The sequence below is a fragment of the Tachysurus vachellii genome, chromosome 8, assembly GCF_030014155.1.
Source record: "Tachysurus vachellii isolate PV-2020 chromosome 8, HZAU_Pvac_v1, whole genome shotgun sequence".
Taxonomy (NCBI): Eukaryota; Metazoa; Chordata; class Actinopteri; order Siluriformes; family Bagridae; genus Tachysurus; species Tachysurus vachellii.
In genome coordinates, this window is record NC_083467.1 from 11,957,952 (window position 1) to 11,978,076 (window position 20,125).

Sequence of the window (20,125 nt, forward strand, 5' to 3'; positions counted from 1 at the left end):
ACATAATTTATTTGTTTGTTCTATTTAATGCTTGTTTGATGCACGTTTATATACTAATATACGTTCTGATTTTTCATTACTGTGCTGCAGTGAATCTTTCCCGTTCGACCAACAATTCAACATCCTTATGAGGTTTATTGTTGATCAAACACAAACTCCTAACTTGAAGGTACATGTTCTAAGTAGATATCATTTTTAGTTAGTCATAGTTATTTATTGTTTAGGCTGTGCATGTTGAATGTTGTTCTTTTCAACTGCAGGTTAAGGTGGCCATCCTGAAGTACATTGAGTCTCTGGCAAGGCAAATGGACCCTGCAGACTTTGTGAATTCCAGTGAAACAAGATTAGCTGTGTCCCGTATCATAACCTGGACCACTGAGCCCAAAAGCTCTGATGTCAGGAAGGTATGTTTCCAAGAAAATGAATATATTTGTTAAATGGATAAATAAATTGAAAGATTTAGATTTTAGTCTCCTCCTAAAGTATTGTTTTTGCTATACACTAAAATATTTGTGTTTGAGAGAAAAAATTGAGATGATCGATCAGTTTTTAAAAAAAAAAATTTTTCTTTAAACAATTTGACACCTTTTTGTTTTAACCTACTCATTTTTCAAGTGATCAAAAATAATTTAAATTTATTGGATTCAAATGAAGAGCAGACCATTTTAGAGATATAAATCGTTTAAACAGTGTTTAATCTGAGACTGCATTTATTGTTAGAATGGATAAATTCTCATGAAGACCAGAGTATAAACGCAAGCCATTTTGAAATTGAGGAAAGGGGGGGACTGTATTAGTCATTGAACCGGGCATAGCTAATAGCTATATCCAATGCATAGGATATTTGGAATGTCCAGAATTAAAAATGAACCACTAGTGCACCAACAACTAGACATCAAACAGGCAGGCCAAGAAACATCAGCAGACTCAAATGTATGGGAACCTGAATATACCCCCCAGAAAGTACCAGCAATGTCCACAGTGCAGGGATGAAAGTATGACTATCCACTGTTCAAGACGTCAAGAACAGAACTATAGAGACCATACCATGAGATATTATCCACTCATCAGTAGAAAGAATCTAAAGGTCAGATTGGAATTTGTGAAAATATATTGGTAGATATACCGCTAACAAAGGTGTGGAAGGCCAAAGTGTAGAGAAAAGGAAGGAGCTGCTCATGATCCAGAACATGCAAACATCGTTGCTCAAGCACTGTTGGTAGGTATTGTATGGCTACTTCTGAAACAGACTCTCTTATCTTTAGTGATGTAACTCTAATTGTGGGAAATTCCATCATGCAGAAAGACAATTACCCAAAACACACTGCCAACACAACACCGCACATGGGGGGGGGAATGTGGAATGTTAGACTGGCCAAAACAATCAGTAGACCTTAACCAAATTGAGCCTAAAGAGGCGACTGAAGGGTGAGAATGCAGAAATAACCAACTGAAAGAAGCTGCAGTACAAGCTTGGAAAATCATCACAAATCAAGACTGCAACAATAACTGTGTCACAACACACTTGCTCACCTGTAAATTAAATAACATGGAACCAAATGCCACTTTCTTTACCATGTTATCGAACATGTGTATATAAATGTATGTGTATGCAAGATTTCCACATTTGTCCCTGAGGCTACTGGGACTACAGGCTTCAAGTTGGAAATCAGACTTTATTATCTTACACTTACGTTGTGGATTAGACTCTTCATAACTGGGCGAGTGAGGAGTTTTCAGGCAGGCCAAACACTACATCCATGGTGTCCGGAGAGGGTAATCTGGAGGAAAGGTGTAAGCAGGTAGTGCCTTCCTGCCAGCCCAACTGGCAACTAGCACACCCCACAGCATCTAACCTTCAAACAAGTGTGATGAGCGTGACCTTTCTGTCTCTAACCTGCATTACACAGCTTCACAAAATTTTACCCTTCAGCACATCTTGCATCCTTTTGCCAGCTTTTCCTTGTATACCTTTGGTAAAGGGCAGGGAGGGGTTCAGACTGACAGTGTTTTCACATTTTGATCGCTGTAAAACTATGCAAAACACAAGGACAATCAAATTTCCTTTCTAACACGTGTTGTATTTTTCTGACAAATTAACACCATATAAACTATATGCATGTCTGCTTATAGTAACTAGTAAGCTGTGATATGCAATTCAAACAGAATTCTCAAGCTTTAGATTTGAGAGCGTTCAGGCTTGCACAATGTACTCATCAGCTTGCACTCAGTTTGTGAGAAGTTTGTGAATTGCCTGTATGATGATTTCCTTCTCTGCATTACTTACACTTTTACTCAACTAAATTGTTAATAAATGTTTAGAAAAGTTCTGAAAGTCTGTTTGGTTTGTGCCTCTGATGTGCGTTGTGTTGTCTAGGCTGCCCAGGTGGTACTGATCTCTCTCTTTGAGCTGAACACACCTGAATTCACGATGCTTCTTGGAGCTCTACCAAAAACATTCCAGGATGGAGCAACCAAGCTCCTCCATACCCACCTAAAAAACTCCTCCAGCACCAGTGGTGTGGTAAATGTCCTTTTTTTTTTTTTTTTTGTCCTACTACTAAAGCCGTGCATTTATTAGATTACACAGTTCCTGCATTGTGGTCACTGACCATCTGGTCATCTTAAGTTTTATTACATGTTACCTTACATTCTGCTATCTTGTGTCCTATTTTTGTGTGTCTCATGCAGTCGTGATGTTTGCTTATCCACTTCTGTACCTAAATGCAGCTTTACTGTTTTATTTTCCTTTGTCGTCCTTTCAGAGTTCTCCCAGCAACACGATTGGCCGTACACCACCCAGGCATCCATCTAGCAGAACGAGCCCCCTCACCTCTCCCACTAACTCCTCTCACACAGGCCTTTCACCAAGGTAACCGGTCTTTTACCTCATTCACAATTCACCAGCCCAGTAATGCATGATTGCACTTTAGGCTTGGAAGTGTAGTGGGTTTTGTACACAACATCAGATCACACATTCTCTTTTCCTTAACCTCTCTCACAGTAACTTTACTTAATTTAAAAATTCTCAAACGCACACTCCAGGAATCCAGAGCTGCGTTCTTCACGTGATTAAACTCGCCCTTTTTATGTTAAGCTACAGTATTTGTTCCTAAAAGTTCCCACTTTTAAAAATCCTCAGTTACCTCTATACGTTTGTGCTCTTAAGGATTTTTTTTTTCCAGAGATTGGTCAGCATTAACTGTAGCTCTCCTGAAATACCTGTTGACAGTTTTTTGGGTTTATAGTCCATTCTAAATCTCCTTAACCTATACATAGCACAATCCACAACTTTCCAAATATAGCCTTATTTCTCTCTTCCTGTTCTTCCTTCCATACTCCACTCAATTCCTCTCATCTTCTCTAATATCCACTCTATTCTTTCTATTCTTGTCCCCTTTCATTCCCTGTCCCGTTATCTCTTCTCTCTTGTCCTGTCTGTTCTATATGTCCTACTTCTTTTCCCCCACCCCCACACGCACATATATACACTCTCTCTGGCTGAACTGTGGGCACAGTCGGTTGTGGGGTTGGAGTGTCGATGGGTTCTCAAAGCACCCAGCACCTCCTCCATCTCAGCCCCCAGTCCCTGCCCCCTCCCTCAGGGCCCTCCGCTGCGCTTTCTCCCCCAGGTAACTCAGTCACTAGGCTATAATTGTGAGGGGGGCAGCATGGGTGCTAAGACCCACCCAATCAGGACAAGCCCCAACACAAAATTCTGGAAAAATTTCTAAAAAGAATTTTATTACTTTATCATTTTATTTAAAGATTTCAGTCTGTAAAATGTTTTTTAATGTAATGGCTCTATAATCCAACACATTGGATTTGGAATGACGTGATGAGAAATCTTAAGATTTCCTATATAACGTTTTTCCTTAAAATAGTGCATGTGCTTTTAATCAGAATTTTATTAAGTTCAGTATTTAACAAGGGCAAATATAATTCTTGTTCTTTACCTCACCTTATTGCATGTATTATAGCTTAACACTGTTTGGCAAAACCATGATACTCACTCTTCACAGTGACTTCATGTTTTGAATATACATACAGCTGAGTGTGTGTGTGTGTGTGTATATGTATGTGTATATATCGTCGCTGTTGGGCGGAATCCTCATATCTCCAAAACCGTTATTTTTCAGGAAATGAAAAAAACGCCGTACCTTATCTGCAGTGCACAGGGTTTAGTCCGCGTTGCAGTGGATTGTCTTGCGCTAAATTCCTGTCCTCAGACAGGCACCAGAACTAGCGGGGGTCAAGATTTTTTTTCTTTGAGCCCAGTGTTTTGAAGACATTTACCTCAGATGATATCTTGATTCGTTGCGACTTTTCTTGAGGAGAAATATGCCGCGAATCTCTCCCGTGGAGTGAGGAAGAGGTGGACAGTTGAAGTGTCCAATGGAGTTATGAGATTTGCGCTCTATTTTCAAGACGTTAGATTGGTTAATAACTTGTAAAAATAACAGACCCACGTGGGGACTGACCAATAGCATCGATATGTGAAAAAATATGAAATTGACCAAATTTGGACATACGAGGTTTCCACCCGACAGCTACTATATGTATGTGTATATACATATAGACACACAGAGATATATATGAGATATACACACATATATATGGGTGTGTGTGTGTGTGTATATGTGTGTGTGTGTGTGTGTGTATGTATGTGTATATATATATATGTATATGTATATGTATGTATGTATATATGTATGTATATATATGTATGTATATATGTATGTATGTATATATGTATGTATATATATATATATATATATATATATATATATATATATATGTATATGTATATATATATATATATATATATATATATATATATATATATATATATATATATATATATATATATATATATATATATATATAATATATACACACACACATTATTTTATATTATATGTATATATAATATACACTTTTATACAGCTGACTTCCATTTCTTCTCTTTTTTCTCTTGGATAGTATGCTGGAATATGACACAGAGAATATGAACTCTGACGAAATCTACAGTTCACTGCGTGGCGTTACAGAGGCCATCCAGAGCTTTAGATATCGCAGTGAGGAAGACCTAAACGAGCCAATCAGACGTGAAATCAAGAAGGATGACGGGGTATATTGTGTCCGATATACAGAACTTTTTAGTCTAGTGCAACAGTTCTGCTATAGATCAAATTCTGTATTTGCTCATGAATCATAAGCATTAACATAAATTAAGAAATATAGAACATATTAATATGAATTCTGATATTACGTTTAACTTCATTTTATCCCAATTTTGCCCAGGTTGGCCAGGAGACTGCATCACCTGGGTCAGATTCTCGGTTAGGTTTAGATATAGTTGAGGGAGGACGTACTGCCTTGGATAACAAGACATCTCTACTCAACACCCCCTCTCCTCGCTCTTTTGCTGGGCCGAGGGCACGAGAATTTGCACCATATGTATATGGGGACACCATTGGTGGTTATGATAAGAGTGCTTTGAAAGAGGCTGTCTTTGATGATGACGTGGAGCAATTTCGTGATTGTAAGTTTGCACTTACCGTTGCTATTAATTCATTTCTGCTGTGCTCACCTTGTCTGTTCCATACCACCTCATATGGTCATTGCTGTCTGTCTTAAATCAACAAAGTGAAAATTTATAGTGAAGCAAGCAAAAATCTTCCCTGTGAAATAGCTCACCATAATATGCAAAATCTGTTGCCTGAAAAAGGGGAGCTGGTTAATTTAGCACGAACACGTGGTGCATTGCACGTGGTTTTTTTTTTTCTTTTTTCTTTTTTTTTTTTTTCTGTGCTCATCTGTCCAAGCCATTTATCCACAACCAAATCATAGGTCCAGACACTTGTATATCTACCTTGCTATATGAGAATTTTTAATATTGGCAGAGTAGATAAAGAAAATAGAGAGATGCAGAAGAATTGTAATTGGCCATCAGAATAAAAAAATATATATTTTTACATCAGATCTTGCCATGAAACACAAGGAGGCATGAGCATGAACAACGCAGGAAGACCGTTATATGGAACTCCATATGGATTTAAAAGTAAAATTTCTGAATAGTGTGAGAGCTGAAATGCTTCTGCTTTTCTTAATCAGGATATTGTTACTTCTCATTTATAATCTTCATAAACGCTCAATGGGGTAGAAGGGAATCAAGGTGGGGTGTTTTGGGTTTCACCAAATATTGGTCATCAAATCCCTGCTGTCCTCCCTCCATCTCTCCTTCCCTCTCTACAGGCCGTCGGCAGGAGTGCAGTGAGAACAAGATGGTGCTCTCCAAGGGCTTTGCTCCTGGTAAAGGCCGACTCAATAGAATAACAGATAAATCCTACATGCAAACAAACTGGCCATTTCTGCTTTTGTCAGTCTGCTTTATTCCATTGTTTTCCATTTACCCCATCTCATCTTTGGTGGCATGGCTGCTTTTGTACTAGCAGTGCTTTAGTCACTAATATTGTGCAGAGACTTAATATCATAGATTTTTTGGTGGCGGCTCTTTATTAATGCCTTAACGTTTTTCTGCCATTATTTCATTGCTTTTTTGCTGTAGGCAAAAACTAACAGAGCTTGAACTTGGCTTTATATCTGTAATATAATTCAAGTAATATCTAGCAGCACAAACATGGATATCAGAATCCAAGGAAATACTAATCCAAAGCAAATTAACATCTAGTATTTTGTTTGCTATTGTCTACTAAATGGTGCCTGCTACAAACGGACCCAGTAGCCAAATGAAGGAAAAATCAGGTTCCTTGCTTGTCTTGTCCTCTATTTTGACTGAATTTGCTTTCGATTACTTAGACCTGGTGGCAGACCTGCTAAAAGAGCTGTCCAATCATAATGAGCGAGTAGAAGAGAGAAAAGGGGCACTGGTGGAACTGCTAAAGATCACCCGAGAAGACAGCCTAGCTGTGTGGGACGAGCATTTCAAAACGATCCTGCTGCTGCTCCTGGAGACACTTGGAGACAAAGATGTGAGACTTTACATAAACAGACATTTAAACTTTGTTCAGTGATGTGAAAATGTACATGTTGAATCTCTCTTGTTATACAGCATTTGCATGTGTAGATTGTTTGTGCTTCATTAAAAAGTTATAATGGGGGAAAATGCTAGCTATTGCATTTTGTTGTACATAAATACATTAGAGTGCTCGACTCCTATGTAAGAAATGTATGGCATCTATCTGTCTGTCTAATTACTCTTTCTGACAGACTTATTTACAGGTGTTTTACATTCTGCTCTCTCTTGTAGCACACTATTCGAGCTATGGCTCTCCGTGTTCTAAAAGAAATCCTAAGGATTCAGCCAGCCCGCTTCAAGAACTATGCTGAACTCACCATCATGAAAACATTAGAGGCTCACAAGGATTCTCACAAGGAGGTTACAAACACTTTTATTTTCTTTGAGAAATCAAACAAGGCTTTTCTCACGTCACTCCATTGTAAAAGCAATTAACCAACAGGGTCTCTAATCCCAGGTAAAATTCACCACCTGCACCAGTTTTTTGACAGAGCTCTTAGGTTACTGCTTATCAATGATATTCAGAAAACCAGCACCTAAAACAGATGCATAAATGAATGGTACCATGAGGAACACCTGTGCCTCTTAAATAAACACCATGACAGCATTATCTAGCATTATCAGTGTGTTTACTCAACTGAGTCATCTGATTTGTTGAAAATTGATATATTCCTAAACAGTTTAGTTTGTGTATACTAATGTTTTTGTCTTTAATTAATGTCTTTTAGCTTAAATACAAAACTAGTCTAATGTTATATGAGAGGATTAATTGAGTGAAATAAGGTTTAACCAGAAGCTTATATACCCTTCTTTCTCCTGCATGTGCAGGTGGTAAGAGCTGCTGAAGAGTCTGCATCCACACTGGCTGGCTCCATCCACCCTGAGCAGTGCATCAAGGTGCTGTGTCCCATTGTGCAGACTGCAGACTACCCCATCAATCTGGCAGCTATTAAAATGCAGACAAAAGTTGTTGAGCGCATTGCCAAGGATTCTCTTCACCAGCTGCTTCCAGACATTATTCCTGGCCTCTTACAAGTGGGTTTCTAATGATTGTTAGAGATCATTTGGATTTGCATGTAAAACATTTTTTTACTGTTGTAAACTTAATTTTTGTATTGCTATCAAGCTAATGCAAGTGCATGCTAGAAGGGATTAAACGAAGTGAGAACTCAATGTGTGATCCAAAGAGGTGTCGATATAAGTGAAAAAGTGCATCATTAGGCTGGAAAAAAAATCAAAACCGACCTTTAGTCGGCAAATCAACAATTTTGTTTGAGTTTTCTAAGGCAAAGTCGTCCAAAAAAAAGTCACCTATCCTCAACCGAATTGAGCATGCTTTTCATGTGGTGAAGACAAAACTACAAGCACAAAGACCCCAAACGTGCAAAGGTAGCTGCACTAAAGACCCGGCAAAGCACCTTAAGGGGGAAAACTGGTGATTTCCATGGGTCCCAGACTTCAGGTTGTCATTGAATTCAAAGTATTTGCATCCAAGCAAAAATGGTCCTTTATATTTATATTTGTTAATTTGACCAAAATACTTTTTGGGTCTGTGAGTTGACTTTTTGGGCCCAAGTCAGTCCTGGGTTGTTGATGTACAGATTTTGGGCATGTAGACATATTATATAAGATTATTAAAATCCTGTTAAGAGTGCTATGTGAAAACATTACTCATTTTTCCAACACGAAAAAGGTCCAACTGAATGTGCCAAGGCCACTTAAATCAGGTTATGTTAAATATTCAGTTAATATTCATTAATCTGCATAATTACAAAGGGGGAAAATTCATTAACGGCACCTAGCTTGTCTGCTGTTGAAAGCTCCATGTAATTCGATCATTGGTAAAGCAGAGAAAATTAGGTCAGCATGCTGCAATAACAGTGTGAAACTGGATAATTCTCCAAATGTTTTGTGACTTTACTCCCTCGATACTGTAACATGGCTCTTCTAACTATCTGTCAGACAGTAATAACATCTACGTCTCTGTCTATCTGCAGGGCTATGACAACACAGAAAGCAGCGTTCGCAAGGCCAGCGTCTTTTGCCTGGTGGCCATCTACTCGGTCATCGGTGAGGAGCTCAAGCCCCATCTGGCGCAACTCACGGGCAGTAAGGTACAATCACATTATCTGCCGCTCTTCTCACTTATCTCTTTCTGCTTCCACTTCTGTTTCTATATGTTCATATTTGCCCTAGTTCCATTCCATCCAAGATTGTTTGACTTATTATGTGATACAGCAGTAATTGTTTTTAGTAAACGACAGTCCTGGCTAAACTTCACCTAGCTAAACAACCAAATTTTTTCCAAATTTAAGTGCAAGTATTGGGAGCAGAACAATATAAAAACCATGCTGTAAACTTGCCAGTTTCAAAGTAGTGCTAAACATTTTTCTCTCCCCACAGATGAAGTTGCTAAACCTTTATATCAAGAGAGCTCAAACAACCAACAGTAACAGCAGCAGTTCGTCTGATGTGTCCTCTCACAGCTAATGCAGAAGGCGTGCTCATCAGTGCCCTGTACTCAAGTGGGATCTTAGCTGTGCCTCCGTCAGACCTTTTGGTTTTTCTTTATTGTTTTTATTCAGTATTTCAAACACATTTCCATCAGTATTCCTTTTAATTTCCTGTTTCCTGATTCATTTCCTGAATGTAAAAATAGTTAGAAAGTTTCTTTAGGGATCACATTTTTATATTTCTGTTTTGACTGGCACCAGTTACTTTTGTTTAAAGAAATTACTTGATATTTAACATTAATAATGTAATAATGTGGTCATTTTTCAAATCTATAGTGTTTGAGATTTTGACATTGTTTTAAACGGGGAACAGTTGTGTAGGTTAAATAGGTCACTTGAATCTGAGTAAGTGGCAGAGGATCATTTGGCTGGCCGAGTGATTTTAAATGTGATGATAAGAAAACAGTCATTTGTAGAAAAAATGACCACCAAAAATGTAGGACTAAGTGTATAAATTGATTTTAATTTGTATTTAAATAGTTACCAGCCACCAGATCTGCACACCCTGTAACAGAGAAAACATCTAAAATGTGTCCTTTATGGTTGTAATTGAAGGCTATTTTAAACTCTAAGGATTTGTATTATGAGTTGCTTTACTTTATACAATTTTTTTTTTAATTTTTTTTTTTTTTTATAAATATTATGAACAGTATGTTTTGCCCTGCCACGGCACAATGGCACAAATCAACCTGGATAAGGACAAACTACTGAGTGTAAATTCCATCAATATTTGTGAAATCTGTACCAATTTTTTTTTTTTTTTACTTCTTTTCACAGTTAAGATGCTAAATTATTTTATTGCATTGAAAATGACATAAAACGGATAGTCTGTCCAGTGTCAGTCAGTAACCTGCACGGACTGCAGTTCTCTTTGCAGCATTAGTAAAGATGATTGCAAAATTCTAGATGGACTACATGAACATTCAAGATGAAGCCCAATTTTCAAGAAAATGACAATCTAAATGAAAGTAAAAAATGTAAACAGTGAATCATTTGGAAGTGCTTAAAATAATTATTTGTTGTCATAAATGAACATCAACAAGTGCTTTACTTTATTGCATTGAAACAAATGTGTATATATCTGGAGCATCTTGAGTCAAAAACATTGAATTAAATGGTTAAAGACTCCTTAAGAACAATCTCACCCAGACCCAGGTTTCTAGTGATCCTGCTGCTTAATGAAGACTTTGCTCAAATAAGTACATGCTAAATGGCAGTGACTTCTGCTTTGAAGGACAGCTAAATGATGGCAGAAACCTCAGACACTACCATGCTTATTGTTTAGTTTTCTTATATTATGTTTTGGCCACTCAGACTGTTGGTTTTAAGTGTGCACACTGTTTTAAATGTGAAAAGTGCTGTGTAAAATCCCTCAAAAATTAATAAGATACATTCTCTAATGGCTCAACATTTTGCCAATTTCTTCTGCAGCTTTTGCTATCAGATGCTTTTTGTACATACATTGTTATATTAAAAAAAAGAGAAAAAAAAAAAAAAGTAAAACAATGGGGGTTTGCACTCTTTTGCACGTTAGCAACTGCATGTTTTGGAACACCCATCTTGCACTTCAGTAATTGGCCTTGTTACAGTTTTTGAGCCCTTGCCTCTTCAGTCCTGTGGTCAGTCTGTAAATACAGTATTAATGCTTTCCCCAAGCAAAGAGGCATCCAAGTATAAAACTTAAACAAGGCTTAATGAGGTGACCAAAATATCATGTGTCTGTTTCTAAACAAGTTCATTGTAAACTTTGGGCGAAAACATCTTACTTTTCATATCATTCTACATTCTATCTATTGGGACTTGTGGCTTTCATGAAGGCACACTGTGTGTGTCTGCCTTAGTAATATACAGTTTTTATTGGCAGGCAGCCACAAGCTTATGATGGCCTGACAATGGAAGTCTTTTTCATATTGTTTGAATTAGGTCCAATTTAAAACCGAGCCAACTTTGAGGGGAAAATGCAAATATTAGTTAATGAGTGGATCTCAATAATCTGTGCAAATGTAGGGCCGCAAAAGGTTTATCAGCATATTTTCTTCACATTTTAACTTTGTTTTTTGTTGTGTAACCCTCATATTCATATTTATACATTTAAATTTCTTTTATCATGATGACTGTACAGTTTGTTTTCTTTTCTAAGGGCCCTGTGTAATAGATTTGCAACCTGAACATGTTTGCCCAAAAATAAACCTGAAAAACTGAACGTAATCGTGTGTTTTAATGAGTAACCAAAGCAAATTTAATGAGTGACCAAATATGAAGATTGTAATATTTGACCATTTTGGCTGATCTTAATAAGTAAAACTGCTTTTTACACAAAGGTTCATACTTCTTAGGTTAGTTTTATCTGCAGCTTAACATTAGCTAGCTGCATAATATCATCATAAATTAATAATTATGGTCTTCACAAGAGGTGAATTCTGACTAGTGCTGCAGCTTTCCAATGTTTTATTTCTCTCACATAAGAAAAGATTAGGACTCATGTTAAACTAAAATGACAATCAAAAATGTATCACTGCATAACAACATAATCTAAAACACATCCTTTGTATTTGAAGCCTGTTATAAAGTCTATGAATTTATCTTATTAAAAAATGGAAAATTGGAATAAACACAAGTGCTAACAATAATGCACAAGCTTTGTGCACATACCTACTGATCAGTAGGGCAGTACACAGATCAGTGCTGTGCTTTCTGTGACTCTGAGCCCCTTTCAAAGGTCGCCTGACTGCTGATGAGATGGACGTCATGAGCATAAAAGCACTCGAGCACCTTCTGTTAAATACACGACGGTAGACTGGCTTTATTAAGTTATTTCCTTCTTCTTCTGTGGATTAAATCTTATAACTCACTCAGCCTGAAATGTTCCAGCGAAAAGTGCAGTCCGGTTGTGTAAGGTAAGTGTGGCTCAGTGTTTGACCCTTTTAATTTTGAGTCTCTTCAGACGGGTTTAAAGGTTTCTCAAATTTCCTGCTTAGCATTTTGAAAACTCTGAATTAAGCACAATATATCGGTTAATAAGTTTAAGAAGAATTTGTCATCTAAATATATTTTCTGTCAGTGATGAATAAATACAGGTACCATATAAAAGGTGAAAGCACAATTATGTTCAGATAACTGAATTTATTATTATTATTATTATTATTATTATTAAGAGTTATTAATAAAACTTATAGCATGTGAGTTTTTATTATAATAACTCTCTATGAAACTATGAAAAGAAAGTGCAGTGTAAATTAGTATAGAAACAAGATATTTGTAAGAATGGAGTCAGGGTTTACTGCAAATGTTATTTAAAAGTTCTCTGAACTTCTTATATTTCTATAAAGCAAACATCCCTGGTAAACCAAGCAGGAATAATAATGATAATAATAATAATAAAAAGATCCATTCTCGGAATATTTCAGGGAATTTCTGAAAACCATTTCTCCCGTTTTTTTAAAACTAATGTGACTCAAGCAAAGCTTATGTATGTATGTATAAAACTTATATAATATAATATATTAGATGGCCTGTTTTTATAATATTAAATGATAATGCCTGATTGAATATACTGAATATCACAATCTTTAAAACCTTTCCTTAATCTCTTATGTAAATTATTAAGATAAATATTACATTAAATAGGGTGTAAAAAAAAAGTCTCCATACAGAGGAAAATTTAACACTAACAAAATGTAACTTAATTTACAAATCATCTTCTTCACGATACATTTCTTTGTAAACACAGATTTTGGAAGACATTTAGCAAAAAGAAAAAAATCTTATTTTCCTCTATTTATGTAGACTTTTGAAGTCAGTAACATTATCTTGTTACAATAGCATCTGTCATGAGGTGGGGAAAAAATAGGCAAGTGTAAGGATCTGAGTGTATGTGGTTATTAGTACCTACCAGAAATGGTCCAAGAAAGGACAAGTGGTTAACTGAGACAGGGTCAAGTGGAAACCCAAGGCTCATTGATGCCTTTGCAAGCGAAAGCTAGCCTATCCTGTCTGTTCCCACAGTCAATCTACTGTTGCAGAAATTACTAAAAAAGTAAATCTAGGCCATGACAGAAAGTTGTCAGAAAACACATCACAGCTTCCTGTATATATATTTCTCTTAATGCAAACTACACTCCAGGCCTCTTCTGTTAACATCAGCTGCCTGACATCACAAATACCTTTGTGGCTGAATAAGAAATTCATAGATTCATGTTCCAGAATATAATGGACATAATTGTCTAGATGTTCACATTTAACGTTGCTCCTTATAAAGCTGGTGTGAATGTGGAACAGCAGATTTCATACATGTCAAGTGTCATGATATTGTAAATTATGCTTTATTATTTAATGTCTCTACAGTCAGTCCTGCATGAGTGAATGGCATATAGTGATACGGCCGTGAGTCTTTTTTAATCATCTTGATTCTGCTCTGCTGATTTCCTCAAAACCTTCAACTAATGTTTAAGAAATGTACTCTGTACTGAAATTAATAAATATATATTAAGCAATATTTCCTAGAGAAACAGTAGCTACACTGCTGAAGGCCAAACCGGAGCAACAGACAACTGCATCTGAGGCCAAACTGCCCTTCTTTCAATATATATTGTGTGCTGCCACTTCTCCATCTGTCAAAATGCATGAGGAATCTCTCACCTACCTCAACCAGGGTAGGCGCTTTACCTCGGACATATAGTTCTAATATTACTATAGTATTAGTTATAGTATTAATTGCATGTGCATACCTTACACCAAGGCTGCACTTGAATAAATTAAACATATTTAGATTATGTGGCAGGAAGGTTTATCTTTAATACTACATCACTCTTAAATATTACGAAGATCAATTTTATATAAAGTCGTTTCAGCTACATTGCATAAATAATGGTTTCTATAGTAAAAAAAATTGATAATCATTGATTTGGTGAAGCTTTCAATAAAAGGGCATTCATTATGGAGTCTTTTTTAATTAATAAAAACTGTAATAATTGGACACTTGCTGTGGTATAAGGGGAATAAAGGGGGATACTGTGCCACAGAAAGACTATGTACTAGAGTTCTTAAAAATGTTAATAGGGTCATGTGAATAACTGGTAGGATCATAGTTGTACATATAGGGCAGTTTATAGATTATTTTATACATACTATTTTACATGCAACATTGATTAGGTGCCATACAGCTATTTAATAATGTTTCACGTAATCAAAAAAGATCATTTAGTTTCTCAGTATGAGTTAAAATAGGAGTGAGGTATACAGTGTTCAGTTGATCTTGACCTATATTATGAAAAATGTTTACGTTTAGGGTCTAATGGTGAAACTGACCCTTTATTTTAATGTAGGTCAGTCTTACGAAATCCGAATGCTTAACCCAAAAGTGTTGGAATGTACACATATAAGCAGCAAGTGGGTAAAGGTAAGTTAAAAGCTGTTCAGAAATGAGCAGCTGATAATTCCACCCTATATATCATTCCATATAGTAGTTTCATATTGTGCAAAATTTGTATTTGTCGTACTGGATAAGCAATTCGATATGCTTTGGGAAGTAAAAAAGTCTTAGAATGAACTAATCACTGCCCATAAATATAATATAATGAGCTCCGGTGACAATTCCCATATAAGCCTATCTTTTTATCTATGTTTAGTTTGCAAGTCTACCAACACAGGAATTCAATAGGTGGCACTAACTCTACAGTGTATAGTTCTTTGCTTTGTTTAAGCTTTAAACAAATTAAGTATTCATTCAAATGTAAATATTTAGTTTTATGAGTTTTTCATTTTATGATTAGTGTTTTTATCTAGACAATAAAGTTCTAACTTCTGCAGCCTAAATCATAAAGATTTTCATCAGTGATGTATTTGGAGAAATTCCTACAAGGCTTATGGCATACCCTAAACAAAAGCTGGCTTTGTCACTTTCCAGAGCACTGTCCGTGTGTTGTTTCATGATCGACGTCTGCAATACAGTGAGTACAAGCAGCTGGAGGGATGGCGTTGGAACCGGCCAGGAGACAGAATTCTGGATCTTGGTGGGTTTCTGTCAGTCTCCTGTAGGCATCTGCTTCTTCAGAATCAATGTCTTCTCACGCTGAACTACTGATTAAAACATCCTGAAAGTATGTTAGTAGATGTGGGAATATTTTCACTGAATAGTACAACATTAAATGATTAACATCTCTGACACAAGAACTCAATAGGGCTGCTGTAGAAAAAAAATGAATTTGATATCAAAATCTAATACACATTTACTCAAGCAGGGTTTGAAATGAACTTTTTCACTCACCAGCCAGTTTGGCTACTAAAGATTTAAGTTACTGGCCATCCATAACATGCGTAGTGATGGGTATGCTGGATGGGAGATGCTTCACAATTCGGCCGTATTTAATATACAGTACAATGATGACTCACAAATTCAGAATTTTTGCTAAATCTGATTTAATTCAAGTACTTGAACTTTCCCAAGAAAATAATGATTGAATTTAATTTCTGAAAAGTAACCCACCAAATTGGCTAGTGATTTGACCACAATTGAATTTTTACCTTCATTCTGCAGGTTGGAGGGCGTTTATTTTAAACCTTGTACTCAAGTATAAAAAAATACTCATGTGAAACCTAGTATGTTGCTTTTATTCAGATACTACCCTCTCTATGGGGATAATAGAGCCTCAAGCTAATCCACTGGAGCTCAACACTATTGAGTTCTTCTGGGATCCTGTCAAAAATGCCTCGATATTTATTCAAGTAAGTTTATTTAATAAAGAATTAAATATAACTTATATTCCACAAATATTTATACCACTGTATTTAAGGCTAGATTCATTATTATGTTTCACATTTTGATTCTAGGTAAACTGTATTAGCACCGAGTTTACACCCAGGAAACACGGCGGAGAGAAGGGAGTTCCCTTCCGGATTCAGGTAGATACGTTTACACAGAATGAGCATGGAGAATACATGGAGCATGTGCACTCTTCCAGCTGCCAAATCAAAGTCTTCAAGGTGAACAAAAAAAATATTCCTAAAGAGAGGCTGCTTATGTTAAGTTACATCAGACTCATATTACCAAATGTACTAGGTTTGAAATCAAAGGCCTAAGCAAAGAATGGGGGCTTGGTTTGATTTCTAATCTTATTAACTCAACATCTTCACTGTCATCCAGCCAAAAGGGGCAAATCGTAGGCTAAGGACAGACAGAGAGAAAATTGAGAAAAAGAGTCTTCAAGACAGAGAAAAATATCAACCATCATTTGAAACTACTATACTTACTGAGGTAAGACATATATCAGGTTTTTGATTTGTTACCTGAAGTAAAGTTTCACAAATTACAATAAAAATATGGTCATCAGCACCATGCCTAACACCATAACCATTGTAACAACATTGCACTATGCTAGAGACTAATAATAAGTTATTATGTTAATCAGTGTAATGCCATGAAAGTTGAATCGTCTGTAGTTTAGTTTACTTAGTCACTCTCTCTGTCTAGACTAGAGTTATTGACAGAGTATCCTTATCTGTTATTAGTCACATCTGTAGTCATCAATATGTAATATGTATACAACGGATAGAAATTGTTCGCTGATTGCAGCACAGCACTGAATGAGGCACACATTTCTATCTATTCTGCATTTATAGTGTTCTCCCTGGCCTGATGGACCATACATCAACAGTGTAAGCAGCAGTCTATCTCCCATGTGCCACATCTCAACTTCTCATGTCTTCACAGAAGGGTAAGTCTTGTTTACTCTTAGCCAATGCTGGCGTCCTTTGGAAAATGAAATAAAGCATCACAAATTCACATGCTTTAAAATATGTTTCTGTTAGTTTGCATCTGTATGTTATGTGGAAATTAAAGAAACACAAGAGTTTAGATTATGAACTGCATTGACAATGCACAAGTTAGGCTTTGTGACTGAAAATCTGTTCATTTACTCTGTACTGAAACCTTCAACTGGATTCTGATTTTTTAAAAAACTAAGCTATTGTTTTCACAATTATAGAGACGATAGAGACTGCTTTCCAAACCAGCAGAGGGAGCTACTCCTGCCCAGCTGCTCTGCTGTAAGTATGACAAACTGGTCATAATGTTAATACACTGCTGTTTTATCTTTTTAGGCATGTGTTTGGAGGCAGTGGGTGATACCCTAATTACAGGGACTCTTCTTCTTTTTGCAATGTAGCAGCTTGTGCCATCACTCTCCTCTCATGAAGCACAGGAGTGGCTTCACCAGAACAGGTTCTCATCTTTCTGTAGGCTTTTCTCAAACTTCTCAGGTAGGATTCAGTCGTTTTTCTCAACTGTGTGTGTCCTTTAAGTTTTAAAGACACCTACTGAGACTATATTGTTATTCTGGATCGTAGGTGCAGATTTGGTTAAGATGAGCAAAAATGACTTTGTTCAGATCTGTGGTCCTGCTGATGGGATCCGCCTGTTTAATGCCATCAAAGGAAGGTGAGTCTTTTAAAGAGTTAGAAATAATAAGTTATACAGACATGTATTAGAGTGGTTGTTTAATATGCTGCTTGGTCTGACAGGTGTATTCAACCACGCCTCACAGTGTATGTTTCCCTGCAGAGAAACAAAAATCAGCCAAACAGCAAGCCAAACAGTGATGAGGGTAAAAATAAAATCATGAAATATAAGTTTAAAAAATTGACCGGATTAGCTACCAGATGATTATAATTTTATTTTGATCATTGATGTTTTCTGTGCTGTTCTTATTTTTCCAAAGTGTACCATGCTTTGTCGTTGGAGCACTTGACACTTTTTGAGCTCACAGAGAAGATAGCAAGTCTATACAGTGTTCCGGTGCAGCAAATCTGCCATGTTTACAGACAAGGGCCAATGGGTATATACATCCTGGTTTCAGATGAGGTGAGATGGCAAAGTTCATGTCCCATAAAAAAAACAACAACAATAAAACACTGCTAACCAGTTAAACAACACACAACAGATTTTAATATGTAAATATGAAGTTATATAGTACTTACAACCAACACTTCTATAAATGCTAAACAAATGTCTCCCAACAAGACTTCGATATATTAAAGCACTCAAATGACTCTAGGTAAAGGTCACGGCGACATCAAAAAACCCAGTATATTGCACGTTGAAGGTTTATCAGGCTCAAGTGTTTACTTTTTTATCAGCACTATTTTCATGTACACACTTTAGTGTCATCACTAAAGTGAGTTAATGACTATTTGACTGACATGCAGACATTTCACACCAGCTTAGGTTCACTATTTAGCAAACACTAGTAATGTATCCAATGAAATGGACCTCCAACATGTATTATATTTTGTTCTTACCCCATAATAAGATGTAATCTTAATTATCTTTTTCAGATGGTGAAGAATTTCACAGAGGAAACAAGATTCATAATAAGTGCTTTAAAAGGTAATTCACATCCCTGATTCTTATTTCAGCCTTTTTATGGTATAAATCACCACACATAAAAAACACAGTAAAGTGAAGTTAGAGTTTCAAGTACAATACCAGATAAAATACAGTTATACGTAGCTATTGTAATTAACATTATAAATAAATAGAATTGATTATAAATTGATAGAAGTGATATCTACTGATTTCTGGGATCTAATGATGACTGGTATACCTGTTCCTCAGTGGTGATAGATGGAAGTAACGAGAGGTATCATGTTGTCCTGAAGTGACCCAAGATCACAGCTACAGGTTTCATTTTTTTTTTTTCATTAAGAAACTCTAGGATAGTTGAGCTGTTAAAAAAAAAGTATATTGTACCTAATGTAGATATCAAGACATATTTTACATATAATTATTCATTATGAAACAAAGGTACAGAAAGCAATTCTGAAACAGATTCTTAAAATTTTTTATATGAATTGTAACCCTCAGAAATTAGGCCCAAGTTCACTCTTTACTATTTCTGTAACTTGTGAATACTAATGTGTTATAATACATTTAGTTGTTTTGTTAGGAATGATCAGTGAAAAAGTCTTCACTTTATAAAAGATTTTAATATATAACAATTTTGAACTAATCTGAGTAATAGTGCTTAATATTTGTAACATTAAAAGGCAATTTATGAGATTTGAATGATCTTAAATTTAAACACTGCCCCGTCCACATAATTCACAGTTTAAAGCATAAAATGCTTTTTTTGCACTACTTAGGTCAACAGTGCAGTTTGTTTCTAATTGTCTTCTGAAAAGCTGTATATGTGACAGAGAAGGAGCCTGATAACTTACTACTGATTTTTACCTTTTATTTTGTTTGCGTTTTTTCCCCTCCCTATTCTATTTTTTTCCATTCCACTGTGTTTCAGTTTTTATTGTGGCTTGTGAAGACAAACAACTCTGTATCTCATTTAATTTAATGTAGTTATTACTGTTTGCAATTTTTGGTAGATAAAATACTGCATTCTAATTAATATCTAATCAAATGAACACTGTATACATTTGTGTGTATGTTTTAATAAAATTATATTTTAAAGATTGTTAGTACATTTATTTATAAAATGCAGTTGTTACTGTTCAAAGGTTTATTTCATATTGTATCTTACATGTTAACACCATGTCTTATGATCTTGTGGTTTACTATGTTCAA

At 35.9% G+C, this 20,125-nt stretch overlaps 2 protein-coding genes across 3 annotated transcripts in view; both read left to right on the plus strand.

Annotated features, from left to right (window-relative positions):
* clasp1a (cytoplasmic linker associated protein 1a) overlaps window positions 1–11,758 on the plus strand; it is a 50,698-nt gene extending 38,940 nt beyond the window's left edge. Inside the window, exons 30-42 of the mRNA XM_060876283.1 lie at window positions 91–169; window positions 261–404; window positions 2,378–2,524; window positions 2,766–2,872; window positions 3,519–3,632; window positions 4,984–5,131; window positions 5,305–5,545; window positions 6,259–6,315; window positions 6,823–6,995; window positions 7,274–7,402; window positions 7,871–8,077; window positions 9,040–9,156; window positions 9,446–11,758. Coding sequence (XP_060732266.1) covers window positions 91–169; window positions 261–404; window positions 2,378–2,524; window positions 2,766–2,872; window positions 3,519–3,632; window positions 4,984–5,131; window positions 5,305–5,545; window positions 6,259–6,315; window positions 6,823–6,995; window positions 7,274–7,402; window positions 7,871–8,077; window positions 9,040–9,156; window positions 9,446–9,532 — 1,750 coding nt within the window. The 3' untranslated portion in view covers window positions 9,533–11,758. The remainder of the gene's footprint in view (window positions 1–90; window positions 170–260; window positions 405–2,377; window positions 2,525–2,765; window positions 2,873–3,518; window positions 3,633–4,983; window positions 5,132–5,304; window positions 5,546–6,258; window positions 6,316–6,822; window positions 6,996–7,273; window positions 7,403–7,870; window positions 8,078–9,039; window positions 9,157–9,445) is intronic.
* Window positions 11,759–12,260: 502 nt separating this feature from the next.
* LOC132850116 (transcription factor CP2-like protein 1) lies at window positions 12,261–20,125 on the plus strand. 2 transcript variants are annotated; one of them, XM_060876280.1, is made up of 15 exons: window positions 12,261–12,452; window positions 14,059–14,207; window positions 14,880–14,953; window positions 15,461–15,566; window positions 16,172–16,278; window positions 16,384–16,536; window positions 16,697–16,807; window positions 17,173–17,267; window positions 17,538–17,598; window positions 17,718–17,811; window positions 17,899–17,989; window positions 18,073–18,155; window positions 18,270–18,412; window positions 18,886–18,937; window positions 19,166–20,125. In XM_060876280.1, exons 1-15 carry the CDS (start codon window positions 12,418–12,420, stop codon window positions 19,210–19,212), a joined length of 1,401 nt encoding a protein of 466 aa, XP_060732263.1. In that variant the 5' UTR covers window positions 12,261–12,417; the 3' UTR covers window positions 19,213–20,125. The 2 variants fall into 2 exon arrangements, with proteins under 2 accessions (XP_060732263.1, XP_060732265.1); XM_060876282.1 differs by having other exon boundaries at window positions 12,325–12,452; window positions 13,900–14,207.

What these genes read in the sequence shown, in the direction of transcription:
- LOC132850116 (XM_060876280.1), top strand. Translation starts at nt 12,418, where the DNA reads ATGTTCCAGCGAAAAGTGCAGTCCGGTTGTGTAAG. An exon ending in TCTCACCTACCTCAACCAGG is followed by an intron (nt 14,208 to 14,879) that starts GTAGGCGCTTTA and finishes ATTTTAATGTAG; the next exon opens with GTCAGTCTTACGAAATCCGA. An exon ending in TTTAATGCCATCAAAGGAAG is followed by an intron (nt 17,990 to 18,072) that starts GTGAGTCTTTTA and finishes TTGGTCTGACAG; the next exon opens with GTGTATTCAACCACGCCTCA.